At 36.1% G+C, this 16,156-nt stretch overlaps 1 protein-coding gene across 2 annotated transcripts; it reads right to left on the bottom strand.

The window, feature by feature from the left end:
• Positions 1 to 977: 977 nt before the first annotated feature.
• On the bottom strand, positions 978 to 15,319 carry LOC131164782 (exportin-T). 2 transcript variants are annotated; one of them, XR_009139346.1, is made up of 15 exons: positions 13,133 to 15,319; positions 12,667 to 12,756; positions 12,488 to 12,577; positions 12,167 to 12,271; positions 11,744 to 11,803; positions 10,982 to 11,044; positions 10,804 to 10,899; positions 7,976 to 8,140; positions 6,261 to 6,434; positions 6,084 to 6,149; positions 5,906 to 6,004; positions 2,651 to 2,797; positions 1,726 to 1,908; positions 1,592 to 1,640; positions 978 to 1,496 (listed from the first exon to the last, which is right to left on the bottom strand). XR_009139346.1 is itself a non-coding variant. In XM_058122220.1 (13 exons), the coding sequence occupies exons 1-13, from the start codon at positions 14,855 to 14,857 to the stop codon at positions 1,819 to 1,821; spliced, it is 2,970 nt and encodes a 989-aa protein (XP_057978203.1). In that variant the 5' UTR covers positions 14,858 to 15,319; the 3' UTR covers positions 1,502 to 1,818. The 2 variants fall into 2 exon arrangements, 1 of the variants encoding a protein (XP_057978203.1); XM_058122220.1 differs by lacking the exon at positions 978 to 1,496 and having other exon boundaries at positions 1,502 to 1,908.
• Positions 15,320 to 16,156: the final 837 nt, after the last annotated feature.

Raw genomic sequence — 16,156 nt, 5'->3', positions numbered from 1 at the left:
ATTCGTATGTAATTTTCTCATATATATATATAAATGATGATCAGCATGGAACACCTATTTCCCTTTAATTGGGTGGGTTATATATGTATGGTATCAAAGAGACGTGTATGTTATGTTTTAGTAACACCCGGGCCCATGTAGAGGGTCGGGGCGTTACACAAAGTTATAAAGCGACAAAGGCAAAGTCAACGAACCTCGATAGGAATAGGCAGTGAACACCATGAGAATAGGCATGAGTAGGAATATAAGTTAACCAAGCTTACCCGGACTCGACTTGACTCGACTCAATTCCACTCGAGTTCGAGCTACTCTAGTATTTTAAAGACTCAAGTTCAAATTCAATACTAATATTTGAGTCAAGTTTGAAGTTTAATTAAGCCTTTTAATTTTATTATTTTCATATTATGTATAATGTATATATAATATTAATTTATAATCGCTTGAATTTCATAAACTTATGATTAAGTCAAATTCATGAAATCAATCATGAGCTCAAATATTTTATTATATCACATGGGTGGAAGGCAATCCAGCGGGGAAGGGAGCTGACGACCAACTGGAAGCCTACTGCTTTGGCGAGTACCATTCTCTATAATTATGTAACCTTAAAACATCACCACCACCTCAGAAATTGCGGAAATAGAGGCATCTCCAACGGCAGCCATCTTCTCTAGAGTGAGAAAATGACTCCAGAGGGATGCCAACGCCACCGTACAGCAGTGTCCTACCAACCACTACTCATGACATGACTGGGATTTTTTTATATTGGATCCTCCGCAACGTTGAACCTTCTCAAGGATAACGTATTTTAGACTTTCAATTTTAATTGCGAAGGTTTGCGAGAAAAAGGAAGAGGCCCCACATTACAGTATTGTGGACATCAATGCAGGCAACCAACATTGACTAATTTCGTTTCCCTAAACAAACAGGAATGTACAGCAGTACAAGCATTCTCTCGGTCCAGTCAGCCAGGCAAACCGGAATGCAAGGCATATATTTCTCCAAACACAAATGCACCATGGTTCCATACTCAATTTACATTCCACAAAATGCCCTCAGCCAAAATATGGATTAGACTAATTTAGGTCTTCGGTCTGGGGAAGAAAATCGCATAATAAACCAAGAAGTTAAATGGAAATTCCAAGCCCACATAAGAAGCTATTCATATACAAGACAGGCAAAGCTTTTATCTCCTCGCAACCGCAGGAAACTTTTGAAGGCACATCCAGAAGGTAGACATTAAAAAGGGAACATCAGAAAAAAGGTTAATAAGACACACTACCCTGGAACCTTCGCCGATGGATGCACAACCATTAAAATTATTTTGAAGCCACATCCGGAAAGAAAAAAATGGATAGACATCAAACAGGGAACAGCAGAAAAATGAGCATAGAGCTGCTTTATTTAACACAATGATCATATACTCGACACCCCAAAACTGATGGACGACTCCAACTATTTCACATTCAAAAAAAAACACATCCGGAAATTTACACCTGTTCCAGCAAAATGGGAGAGCATGTTAGATTCATTAAGTTTGGGAATCAAGCTTCTCAGCAGAGGCAGATGAAATGAGAGTTCGTATTCATACCTCACTGTCCATGGGATAGTCACACAAAATATTATGTACAGAAAGAACCCTGCAATGTTTTTGTACATTAGTACAACCTAATTTCCATAAATATTGTAAAGTTCGACAACAAGTTGCATGAACAAATTACCCACCTTTGGGGACAAAAATGGAGTGAAACAAGTAATGAAAACAAGAAAAGCAAAGAGAATTTAGCAATCTGATCAGATTAGCATGCTGTGAAAATGCTATCTGAAAACAAGGCTTCCATTCTGTTGTAATCTCAGATTTTCAATGAGCAACTGGTAGAATGATTTCAACGCCTTCAGATCACTGCCCTGCAAACAGAACATCAGATGCACAAATCAAATATTAAAGCTGCAAGTGCCAAAAAGTTTAGCCACTAAAAGTAAATTACGATATAGGCCAAGCCCACATAATCCAGAGTAGGGCAAGAGATTTTTGGGTGCAACACAGGCTATGCTCACCCACACTCAGCCTTTCATCTCAAACATGTGCAAAAAAATTCACGCCCAACTTCTGGTTCTAGCTTCTATAGTAGTCAGGTGCAAAGATCATGTAGTACTGCATTTTATTCACTGTTCACAATTCCTTACTAATTATTGTTTGCCTAATGGGAGGTTATCAGCATCCTTCTATTTTATTCTCAACCAAAATTTAAAAGAATATCATAGTTTGCCCCATAGTTGCAAACGTAGTTGCAACAAATAAAAGGCTCTAAAATTCAGACCTCACTTTTCCTTTCTTTTTTTCTTATTGGGGATGGTGGAAAAAACAACAAAATAAAAGAGTGAAAAATCAGACAAAAAATAATATTTTTTCCTCATTTGCCTAAGAATTTTATGTGGATGTTTCCAAGATGGGAAAGAAGCTAAGACACACAACAGTAATCTGACACAGACTAAAACAAGATAAAGAACCTAAGCCGGAATGTGGGAGAGCTAGGACAGATCAGATGGAAGAGAGAAGAGAGACACAACGATGAGATAAATTCCTTTATTTACTACTAAAATAAATCCCTAGCAGATGCCATTGCTTAGACAGAGATGGTTTAAATACCTGCAATTTTTGACAATATTGTTCTGCCAACTCTCGAGGGCAATGTGCATTTGGGAAACCCTTGGACACAAACTGAATGATAAAATCATCACCGAACTTCTCATACATGACCTTCTGTGCCATTACTATTTCTCCAAACAAAATAAGCTGCCGCAAAAAATTTTCGAAAAATTAAAATCCAAAAAACGAAGGGCACAACTATAAAGCACACTAGGAAGCAGTAATTTCATCCAAAAAAAAAATTAACAGGAAAAAGTTACAAACTTTAATATGGTAAATTCTACTTATCCATCCTATAAATAACAATAAAAATATCCAATGTCCCCTTATGACAAAAATGTTTCAATCCAATTCATTACAAGTGAAGCAGCACCACCTTCAGGCGCATGCAAATTTGTTACTCATACAGCAGTCAGTCCAACTGATGAGGCATGTGGTTGATGCCTGAAACTAAATCTTTGAAGTTGAGTGGTCCATGATCAGTTGACTTTAAAATGCAACACTGCTTGAGACCCATATAAGGAATTCAATGCACTGGTTGGATTTTTTTCATGCTTTTACCGGAGGACTGGAGAAAGCCGCAAACTATAATCTATAGGTTTTCCTTAGTCCTCTCTTCCCAAAAGGAAGCAAGTGAAATTATTTTTCCTTTCCGCAGGGACTAGGAGATTGGATCTAACTGTAAGAAGAATGCTTGTTATAAATAACTCACTTCTTGGTTTTTGACTCCCTCAGTCACTCCGAAAACGAAGGCCCTGATCAGTGTAATGGGATGTGTCAAATTGCCACAACATGGGTGTTCTTCTTAGCGAGAATTATTGTAGTAGGATAATGACTAGGAGGCTTCGAAAGACATTATGGCATTAAGATTTCCAAGGTTTAGCTAAGGCTTAGCCCAGGACCCCACTACTCATCGATGATGCCTATCGTACCCTCTTCAAATTCTACTAATTCACCTGTCATTAATTCATCAAGATCATGAATACGAGCAATGCCATTGCCTACTTGAAGTATGATACCAGTATTTACAATTTTTACTTCTCTATTATATTGTTCAATACATTCTCGTATAATATTACGAATTCCGTTAGCTCGAACGGTTATCATGAGTATTTATTAATTTTGTAATGCACCAGTCATAACCCAATGGAAGGGGACCAGGCAGAGATACAATCAGGACATAGGACACAAAGTAGGCACAAGAAGTGCATAAAAATACCAAAAAACTGAAAACTGGTGAGCCATTCTCATTTTGTTTTCCAGTTCTGGCTTTCAGTTTCTATTTTTTATTTTATTTAAATCAGTTTACAGTATCACATTCAGTTTTAAAGACAACAACAACAACATAAATTTATTATATATCATTATATATTTATTCATGTTTTATTAGTTCTATAAACTATCATAGGAGGGTGGGCCTTAGATCAACGGTAAGGTTGCTCCTTTGCCACGGATTGGTCATAAGTTCAAGTCCAAGGAAACGGCACCTCTCATAAAAGCAAGGGGCTGCATACACTCTGATGATCCTTCCCATACCCTCTTAAAATGAGGAGCCTTGTGGCTCACAGAAGCCCTTTTATTAGTTTTATAAATTTTATGTCTTATTAGCTCTATACAAATATTATTTATCTCATGTCACAAGCATACACTCAGGTGTGGGACTATAATGATGTAAAGATAGGCAAAAGGGATATAAAGAGAGGGCCACCCAATGTGTGCTACTGAGTTATTTAGCCAAGTAGAAATAGTTTCCTTGTGCTCACAGAACATTTTCTAACTTCCAACAGCACAACTGTAAGTAAAACTACAAAATGTTGTTCAACCATTTGCTATGTACCTGTTAGCACCGGTTATGTCACAAATTTAAACACCACACTAAAAATGATATAGTTAACAACTATGCTTTGTGAAAAATTATGCTACATAAACAAATCAGCCTTCAAGTCCATCTTATAAGTTCCTCTACTATTTAAACCTCCTATCCACCCCGTCCTCACCTTGTAACATTATGCACTGCATAGTCTGCATTCTCTTCTCTCTTCACCTTCTAGATGATTGGTCAAAGCAAAAAAATTATTTATGTTAATAACTTCTTGCATCTCTACTCACAAGTCAACAATTTTCTCTATGCTCTCCATTGAAATCTCAAACCATTATGCCAACTCATAATCCTAAGTGTGCTATTATCAGCTAAATCCGTATGGATCACAATGACTCTCTGGAGTCATACCCCCACCAATGCTGCAGTAGTCAGAAACATTTTTTCAATTCCTACCACCCAACAAATAATCCAAATCAGGAACAATCTCATCTTGTATATGCTTGTTCCTCAAAAGCCTCTGTTCCAAAGTCCTGTGACGATATAAGGAGATTCAACAGAAAATTTACAGATACAAATTTTTATTAGAGTTGCACAACCATGGTTTAAAACCCAGACCGGTGACCAACTCAGTGAGCTCACATCGGGTTGTTTGGACTGATTGGACCGGTGGGTTAGCCCGGTGGTTTAACAAGTAATTCATATATATTAATTTAATGATTTCTTTAAAAAATGAATGGAAAAGAAACAAAGAAAGACAAGTCATCAACATCAGGAAGTATTCAAATATATTATATTCTGTTTCATAACACAAACTGGGAGGTGGCCTTGTGGTGGCAATGTACACGGTGTAAATCAATGTGGAGGGTTCAATTCGTGCTTGCTGCAGAATTTTCCAACTTCTGCCTATTTTTGATACTGGATCAACTTGCCTGCCCCACCAGGTTTGACTGGTTTAGGCTGGGTTGAACCAAGTCAGCCAAAATGACTCCAGTTTTAAACAAATACAGTTCTCATCGAGGTCTGGACCAACCAAGGCACTGGGTCCGGTCAAACCTGGTCCGACCAGCCAATCCTATCCATGTTTAAAAACTATGCGCACAACAGCTTTGTATAAATGGTGCATGCTAATTATTGCTACAGAAACCAATTTATGACAACAAAGACAAATGACACCATGGGCTAGTCATGTTCTTTATGGAGGCATTCACCAATTGCCTGAGGTATAAGTGGTAAACAAAGTGGAAAGAAAAAACCAGAGAAATGAGGATAAACAACATCATTTTGTACTGAATAACATCAACACCCTGATATCAAATTAACCAGCACATAAACAAATCCAAAAAATGCAAGGTTTATATGAAGCATTTAGAGCATAGCAAATCACCACCCCATTCACAACATGATTGTCTCAATTTAAATAAAATATGACTTACAGTATTTGCATCATGAAACTCGAAGGACTTGTCAAGCACACTGTACAAACAACAGTTGGTTGCAAAGGCCTCAATTATAAAACTCCTGAAACCAGGTACCTGAAGGGGTTTCCCCACTTTAGTACAGTTAAATAATCTCCAACACAACAAAGTATGGCCATTTTAAGTGGTTAGTTACCTTTTCTTCACCATAAGGTCTGTTGCACCAATCTTTGATGAGTCTGATAAAGATTTGAACACACGCCTGAATAACAGAAACAGAAGCAATGATGAAATTATCTTATAATATAGAAGTACCAATATGGTAAAATCAAAATAGTAATGGTAAGAAACATAACCAAAATAGCAAACACACCTTTCTTACAGTAGTATCCTTGTGATTACAAGCAGTATACAACAGCAATTCCATCATAGAATGCAGGTAACATCTACTTCTTGGAGAAAGAAACACTGAAGACAAATCATGGGTGGTTATGACATGAAGAAATGTGCATGATATTTTTTGAAGCTCTTGCAATTCACGAATTTCCTGCAAGACAGTCCACATGGAGTCTCAGCATACAAAATCAGGAGCTCACAATCTCACTCCTGCATCTACTAAAGCTGTCATAGATGTTTTATTATTTTATAATAGAATATATGCTCACAGAGGTCCTAGAGTATATCCACGTAAATTAGTATTTCTTTTGCTTGCACATCTGAAGAAAAACCAGAAGTAATTCATTATTCTACCTCATAATTAAAAAAAGAAAAATAATATAAGCATATATCATAAATCCAATCCACATGGACAATGATGTGGATGCCCAGATGGTAACTTAGTTCGCCACGTATTAATAATATAGCATTATTTGTTTGTCTTTTCATTAAATACTGAAACTATCCTTTGATTAAGAATATTGGCAACTCTTTTATTAGGATCAATCTTTTGGTGTGCACTTATATTCTAATGAATGTTTAAGCTTTAAATAATAAATAAATTTGGTAATCATGCTCATTTACAATCAATGAGTATTGACAATTATGATAGTGCCTAACTGGCTAGGCCCCACATACAGCTTGAAAAGCTAACACCCAATATAACAAATCCCAACCACTATGAAAATATATTTGTAGCATTAAAGGATTAGATAAACTATACAGTTTTTGAAGATCATTTCTATTTTATTCTTACTCCATTTATTCCCACACATTGCACAGGCCAAAATATTAATAATATAGAATATTATTACGTGTTCCATCTCTGGATCCAACCCCTGAACATTGCACTGCAAGGCTAATGACAGATTTTTTCTTTTCCCTTGTTACTTTTTTTTTCTGGTAAAAGAACGTATACCAGAGGGTAAAAGCAAAAGAATAAAGAACAGAGATTAGAAAGCAGCAATAACTACCACCATACTATCCTGATATTGTTAAGAGAGGACTATAAACAATACGCTGATAATTGTGAAGATTACAGCATCAAAGAGCATATTAGGAGGATAAAATGAGTTTTCAGACAATATAGTTCTATTTAACGCTTTGAGGTTCTTCATGTTCCTCAAACATGTAAAATAAAATTCCTTTTTTTGGGTTAACAAAAAAAAACTAGCATTACTAAATCAGACAAAAAAATTTACCAACATTTTCCTTTGGAATTCTCCTGATAACTGGAGGGAATTTAGCCTATCTTTGCTCAGCTAAGTCTATTCCAGCAGCATGTTAAAGCACAAAATCATTGGTAACTATAGTTATTTTGATGTTGGTTTTAGATTTTTCAAATAAAAAATATAGGGAAAAAAACCACAAAAACATGCAGTTGATTGACATTTGTTCGTTACTGTGAAATAGCAACAAGACACTTCAAGTTATAACTCATATGAGCACACAAATTCACAACTATTCAATAAAATTTATGATATGATGGAACGCTATGAAACAGAATTACAACAATTTACCACATTTCAGCTCAAAGTACCAAAAGGTAAAGATTAGACTGGTTGAGAGTCAATAGGGCCAAACCCCAACTCAAGATTAAGATTGAATTACATGTAAGAATTTTTGCATTACTAAATTAAGAAGTCTGCATACCTCAGTATTGCTTCCAGGGCCTGATAAAACCACGTCTCCTGGGAGTATATTAAATATCCTACCAGCAACAAGTGGAAATATTTCCTCCAATATGTCATGCACCAAAGTGCCAAATTTGCAAATAAGCTGATTGATTAATAAGAGAAAGCCCACCAATTCTACTGGCTGCAACAAAAAAATATCAACTTGGAATCAGACCATGATGCCAGTATTCCTCTGCCAATAAATAGAGTAAACAATTAGTGTAATCCTATAATACTTTATATTTTACACTCAACTCAGAAGTACCATAACCATCAGAAGTCCAAATGCAAATCCATAGAAATTTCCTTTTAAGCCTAAGCTACAATAAAGGAAAGAAAAGCACCATTGGAAAAGATTCATTGGTACCAATCAACAATGAAATGAGGCTGAATCCTACATATCTCATATGGTGAATACAGAAGCCTAGTTGCTGAGTTCCAGGGCTTTCACCATATGTACTATTTGGTTCTAAACATCTGGTGTCAGAAATTAATGAGCCCAACCGTGTATTATTTACTTCTTTTTTTTCTCTTGTAATGAAGTACATGCTAATACATTGAACCCTCTTCAACAACTAACTATTTTCTCTTTCTGACCTTATTCAGGATTCCTCTCTCTCTCCTCTCTATTCTTATCTGTCAACAATGCTTAGGAATAGCTCTCTCCCTCTCTCCACTTTCTTTCATGATTCTCTTTTCTCATGTTCTTCCTGTTTAAGGCTCTCTTCCTCCATCTCTTCACGTTTTCTCTTCATCATAGTTCCTTTCTATTTCATCAATAGGTTTGTCAAATGAAAATACAAAAGAGATGGAACATTGAAGCAGCAGGACCATGCCCAGCAAGTAAAATTTATGGATCTTGGGGTATATATTTTAGGGTTCTTTCTATGTTTATTTTTTAATATTCAATACACATCATATTATAATTTTGTTCTTTTAGTTTTAACTACTGCTTTCCTTGCATTAAGAGTTCATATCTATTTTTTATTGTTCAGACATGTGGCCAGGTCATCACAAAATAACAACACAAGTATTTGTTGAGATATAATTTCCTATATTTAGGATTTATAAAAATCAATAAAAGGCAATAGACAACTAAGAAAACAATGCTGAATCTGTAGGTCACATCCTGGTGCAGAGTCTTTAGACCAGAAACCTCCAGGACCTGGCTTTCACGTTCATCAGTCTCAGCTGGGCTACTGTTGAATCTGCTAAAAGGAACAAGGCATGGAGTAGTATCCAGACAGGAGCAGACAAGTTGGAGAAAAAAAGAACTCATGATCCTTCTAGCTGTTTTCTGGATTATGTCAAGGGAGAGAAATAGAAGAGCCTTCGAAGGAAGAGACATGCCTCTTTACTCCTAAAACAGCTAGATGGCTTAGTTCCCTTAGTAATTAGTTTAACGAATAGTACATTTTGGACACTCGTATAGTTTTAGACTTAGCCAACCACTCTCTTAGGCGGTTTTTGCACATGGATGATACCCCCTTGGAGCCATTTAATGCATCTCTTTTTTCTGATAAAAAAGGAAAAGCAAAGAAAGAAACAAACACTCATAAATGCTCATTGGTACACGACCTGTTGAATTAAATAATTAGAAATGCAGAAAGAGAAAAGATGCCACTAGATGCCAAGATGACCAAAAAAAAAATTCTAAATTCCCAAAAACTAAATAAAGCATAAGTGAATATCTTTTTTCTTTTAAAAGGTGCAAGACATCAACACAATGGCAAAACGCTTATCTTGCATTCTCACTCGTATCTGTTGAATATCCCACTAAAAATAGTAAAACCAATTTCAATCAAAATTCCCATTCAAAACCCCTAGGTCAAATCAATTCTATGTACCCTCAAAACTGAGGGCTGGACAACAGCAGATCCATTTTTTCACCTTCAAACCTAATGTCATCCTAACAAAAATATGTGTTAAATAGCATAACCTTCCAATTGATGCTGAAAGGTATATTTAGGCCACCAGAATAAGGAAAAATTTGAAATTGATGCTGGAAGCCATATTCCAAGCAAATGAATACTTCCGTGTACGATCTTCAACCAGTTAGGCCATTTGTCAAAAATCTTACTGAATGGGCACAACTCATATTTCGATGTATTTGCAAAAATCTTGTTATAATCGACACTGCTCTTTATTTTGCATAACAATGTATTTCCAAACAGAATCTGACTGTTTAACCTGAAGATTCTGAGTGCATCATATCTGAGATCCTGATTTTGGAGACACCAGTCTACTTAATACTAAATGATGCCACAGAGCATCAAAAAACCAAAAAAAAAAAAAAAGTAGAAAAATAATTTTCTTGTATTGATTAAAGACATAACCTGAGAAATGTATCACTTTTTCCTTCAATATAACCAGTGTGTTTCATTTAAAATAATGTTAGGAGGTTCACAAGCAACACATGCATAAATAATTAAATATATCAGCTATAATCCTAGCAGCAGGTTATGAAAGACTGGGAAAAAATCATTACTTTTGGGGGTTGGGGAACAGGGGTAACTGAAAGATTTTGGCAGATAGGCATTTGCTATAGTTTTTTAAATTACATTAGAAGTCACTAACAACGAGAACGTTTATCATCTGGAGTATTTTTGGAAACATGGGGGAGCAACAACAAATCAAAATGCCTCCAGCTTCAATATTGAGTGCATATAACAAATCTAATAGAGCTCTCATTTGAAAAAAAGTGTTGGACAGATTGTAGTGTTAGGTGGGAATACTAAAAATATCCATAATATTTTTCTAGTTAATGAATATAATATAGAACAAAAAACTTTGTTCTTAAAGTACCTCGCTTTCTGCCAGCAATTGCTCCAATGCCTTTGGGAGGTAAGGAAACACTGATGCTCCCAAAGTGTCCACCATGCGATGAATAAATGATGTGACCTGAATACCACAGAAGGTAGTGTTTAAAAAGAGTGTTATCACAACACCATGAGAAGAAAATCTTCCAAGATCTACCCCTTACCTTACTTCTCAGAGACTCTATCCTTGGAAATACAACAAGAATTTGGAGGAGAACATCCAAGGTCTAGATTAAACAAGGGGAAAAACAAACATAAGTTTGGAGACTGAAACAATACGCAGCATTTCTGCAAATGTTTCTATAATAGCATCCACCTCTATGCATTTTCTAATTAACATCCAAGGATGAGGAAAGCATATCTGCAAGCATTTCTATAACAGCATTTTTGCGAGATATCACAGCATCTCTGCACAAGAATTTTTATGATGAACTCTACTCAATGCTTTTTCTAAATTTCATGCAATGAGGTAAGCAAATATGGGTAAATTCTACCATGAAATAACATCAGAATTCACATTCAATCAGTCATCGCTCATACAGGCAAAGAAGGAATTAATATGCTGGTAAACCCATTCAAGTATGTAGCTGTTTAATGACAGAAAACAAAACAGAAACAATGATTCACACCCATCCAGAATCCACCCTATGCACTCAAAGAGAAAAGTAAATAGATAGACGTGTGATGGAATTACGGAGGTGAACACGGGTTTAAAGAAATAAATCCTTTCAGTGCTACTCATAAATATCGTACATAACCTAAATGTGTGAATTGCGAACATGAATCAGCTTATTAACAAAACTAAGCACAAAGACTCCACCTTATCAATAATTTTAAATCCAAAAGGTGAAGAAAAATTCACCAGAATTCAAAAACAATATATACATCATGGACCTGAAGACAAAAAAGCGATCATGAATACCAACCTGCTTGAACATAAGACCTATTGCAGGGCGACTAGCAGTTACAAGACGCTCACTAAAACCCTGGATTAAGAACAAACACTGTGAGCATAAAATACGTGGATATAGAGTCAAGTACTTAAGCCACAAATTCCAAACATGGTAAAGTTCAAAAACTAGCTAGGATCTTTTCTATATAAAACATAATCAAAAATTAAACAGCTACATTATATGACCAGCTTACAACAGTCAAGTTGCTGAGAAGAGTAACATCAAATAAATTTGAAAGTAATTTTTCTAAAGTCTTTTTTAACTCTGCGAATCAGGCTTTTTTTTCCAATATTCATAAAAAAAATGTACAGAAAATGGATGACTAAGCCCCGATCCAAGATGGAACATAGCATTAAATAGACTATGTGCTACATATTACAAGATTGAAGAAAGAACCTTGCTTAGTGCATTAATTGCCATGATTATTTGCTGGATGTTTGCAATTTTGGCAGGAGATTCTTCTGGATTTTGCACTTTAAAATTTATAAGCAAAGCCTCAACCTGGATCATAACAATGACTATTTGAGAGAATATTTAATTAAAATTTCAGAAAGCTAGCAAAAAATCCGTGAAAAAAAACATGAAGGCGGGAGCAAAAGGCTCTCCCCTTTATCTTATTCTTTTTGGGGGCGTGGGGGGAAGGAGGGATTGAAAGTGTTGCCTCCTGGTGACATCTGAACAGCTATAAATTATATTAAGTGCAACTAAAACCACCACCTGTTGACAAAGCGGAGTCAGCAATGAAGAGAGATAATCAGATTGCTTTTCCAGAGGCACATCTTCCATCCCAATTAATAAGCCAATAGCCTGTGAAATGATGATGCAAAATTATGACAAAAGCAGCCTCAACATCTATAAGATATTAAAGATTATGCATGCGCGATCATAACTGGTACCTCAAATATGTGACTGCCATCTTCAGATGCTGAGAGTTCTTTTGACATACATTCCATACTTGTAAATCGAGCAACAGTGTCTTGCAAACTCTGATATTAAATTAAAATTAATTCAGAGAAACAGATAGACAGAGAGTAGTTTTGCAGGTGGTAACAAGCATAGAAATCATAATTTATTAAGGCCGTTGATGCTTCTCCCGAATACATATCTTAATCAGTACTGGAGTTTTAATTTAAATTAATTTTTCATTTTCTTGCTGCTTTGGGTATTGTAAATTGTAGCTAATCAAATTTTTATTTCATTTAGTGACTGCTTTATGCTGCAGCAATTGTAAGGTTCTTCTTCACAGGCTCACACATTTTCGTGCTTGCTTTGAAAAAATGCAAATATCATGTTCCCCCCCCCCCCCCCCCCAAAAAAAAAAAAAGAAGCACGTGTTGTGATAAACAAAAGAATTAATGATACCTGCAAAATAGTCACTATGAAAGGGACAAGCTTTGCTTTGAGCAATTTGACAACCCTCATGAAAAGGTAACTTGCTCTCCTACTCACATTGACATTTGGATTGTGTATACCTCTTTCATCAAGAAAGGCAGCCAAAACCATTGGTATATATTGGGTATTCTCCTGAACAAACTTCATATATCGTGTTATTGTCTCCAAATACACAAGTGCAACCAGCCTATTGGAATGGCAAGGAAACCTTGTTGACAAAATCATTGGCACCAATTCTTTCAATTGTCCACTTCCACTTCGGATTGCCTCATCACTTATTGACTCCCCAAGCGCATAGAAAAGAGAAAGTGCGGCTTCTACCTCTTCAACATTCCTATCAGAATTAGATGCAACAGCACTAGCCAATGAATTTCTGATAAATATCTGAGTAATATCAGGAGCTACACGACCCACGCTACGAAGCAATACAAATAAATCCTTCCGCAACTCTGTCATCCTATCTTCCTCTTCTCTACCAATCTTATCTAGTAAATCAATATTATTGCGATAAATAGGATCATAAAGAATTTGTTCACGAATCACTTCCAATATCTGGCCCACATGAAACAACTGTTTCTCTCCAAGTGGAGAAAGGCTCTTCATGTTTGCAACATAACCGGAGAGGAATTGCACAGTACTGAATTGGACATCAACCTCACAATTTTGCATTACATAGAAAACTGAGGGCAATGCTTCATTCAGTAGTTCAATTGAAATTCCCTTACTGTCATTGGAAGTCAAACGCTTAGAACATTCCAGAACTTCAGTAGCATATCCAATAAGTAATGCAGCTATCCTCGAAACCAATTCAGAATCATTATCCCCACCTACTAAACCAAAAACCCGACTGATTTGAAGGCTTTGTAAAAGGCGAAGCTTGTTTTGAGGATCCATGCGCTTAGAAACTGCAGCCAAAACACAGCCTGCTGCTGCACCTCGAAGTTGTTCAGACGACCCATCAACCAAAATCAATTCAAACAGTAAAGGCATAAGAGCATCATTCACAATTAACCCAATATCAATCCAAGAAATGTATCTCCTCATAGTGTCCAAGACACTAGCACAGAGTTCGGGATCAGAATTTCTATACATAGATACAATGTCGTACCATGCTCTAACTATCTGAGCTACGCACTGATGCCTCATTGCATCCTTAACTCGGCCGGCAACTGTCATCTCTTCAGCACTGCGGGGGTAGTCCAAACTAATCAATTGATCATCCAGTGCATTCAAAACCCGACAAAACATATCTATCACCGCCGCACCCTTGCTCAAATGAGGAAGAAAATCGGTAAATATAGATGACCAAATTATTGGGTATTCAAAGTAAATTAAAGTGACCAAAACTTGGGCAAGCTTGTTCCTGATAAATGGCGGAGTGTCCAATAGTCTACCAGAGTTCTTATCATCAAGACCTTCAAAGCATGCCATTGAGAACACAGAGTTCCTTACGAAAGACTTCTCATCTAAACTCATTGACGAGTATCGCACACGTATAGCCTCATGTAGACTCTGCAAGCACCAGAACTGGACTTGCACGAGTTTAGAAAAGCACAGGCGCTCAATGCACAAGCTACAGATTGACGGGGTTTCCTTTATTTGCTGGCAAAAAGCCACTGCTTGCGATTTCAACTCCGAATCAATTGCCCCCGATTCATCAAAACTGATCAATATCGCCTTCTCAAGATCGTCCATGGCAGTAAAAACCCTAGAATAAACTCCAAACCCTTCTAAAACTCCCTCTCAAATTTTCACACTTTTCTAGCTCATGAATAGTGAAAGAATCCCAAATAAAATTGCTCAAAAAGAACTTGAATTGGCATGCAGCCCAAGTAGCCCCCCGGGAGTCGTAGACGGGCAGATTGAAGGACAAAGTAGAGAAAACAAATAAAGGGTTGCAATTGGAATGCCAAGGAGACAGACAGATAATAAGAGATCTGTAAGGCTTACCTTGATGGAGAGGGAAGAAGATCGATAGCAATCTTTAATGGGTATTAGAAACAACTAGGGTTTTGATATTCATAAATTTACGAATATGTTGAGCACGAAACCCTAGGGTTTGTGTTGCTACCGTTTGGTTCTAGGAATGGTTTGGAGTGTCGCAGTTTTATAGAGAGGAGCGAAGGACCCCCTGGCGTTACAGAGAAGATGAAGGAGAGGGTAGAGGCTTTTGAGGGATGATCTTATATGCGATTTTAATTACCAAAAAGTCCCTCATATTATTCACAAAATCTCCACACAGAAAAAAATTTGAGTTCAATGTTAATTATTCATGTCACAAAATAAAATTTGGCTTCCTCAATATTAATTATTTTATTATAATACTAAAATAGACTATCAATTTACAGATATAAGATCGAAATATTACAATTTATACATACGATTGAATCTATGTATTACATTAATTTAAGAAGAACTACCTCATTTTTTAGATATATATTACATTAGTCCGATCTTCAATCTAATCTATACTTATATTTATTTCTAAATTTGGAGTGAATATGGTATATCATTAATCGAGCTTTAGAAGTGTGGCATGTAGAAAATTGAATAAATTACAATACGGAATTATTTTAGTTAAAAATAATATAAAAGTAGGATGATCTTATATTTGATTTATTTACAAAAAAATCTCTCGAATTATTCACAAATTGTTAGAATTTGTGTATTTCCAAGAGGGGGGTAAATTGGAATTTTAAACTTTTCTCTTAGGTTCAACCAGATGTTAGCAGAATATTACAACTTAGGGTCTTTTTATGCAGTTCCAAAAATGCCAATAAATATAATATATGGAAATTTAAATCAAGCATATCATTCACATAATAACATACACGTGCGGTAAATATAAAGTGCGGAAATATAAACAAACACACGATATGTTATCGGGGTTCGGCCAACTGTGCCTACGTCTCTGCCTCTAACTCGCAAACTCGAGGATTCCACTAATAGCTCACTTAAGGGTGGAGTGGCACCGATTACAGTCAGGTCAATTAC

Source organism: Malania oleifera, chromosome 9 (assembly GCF_029873635.1).
Source record: "Malania oleifera isolate guangnan ecotype guangnan chromosome 9, ASM2987363v1, whole genome shotgun sequence".
Lineage (NCBI taxonomy): Eukaryota > Viridiplantae > Streptophyta > Magnoliopsida > Santalales > Ximeniaceae > Malania > Malania oleifera.
Note: the sequence above shows the minus strand (reverse complement) of the source record. Positions and strands in the feature narration are given on the sequence as shown.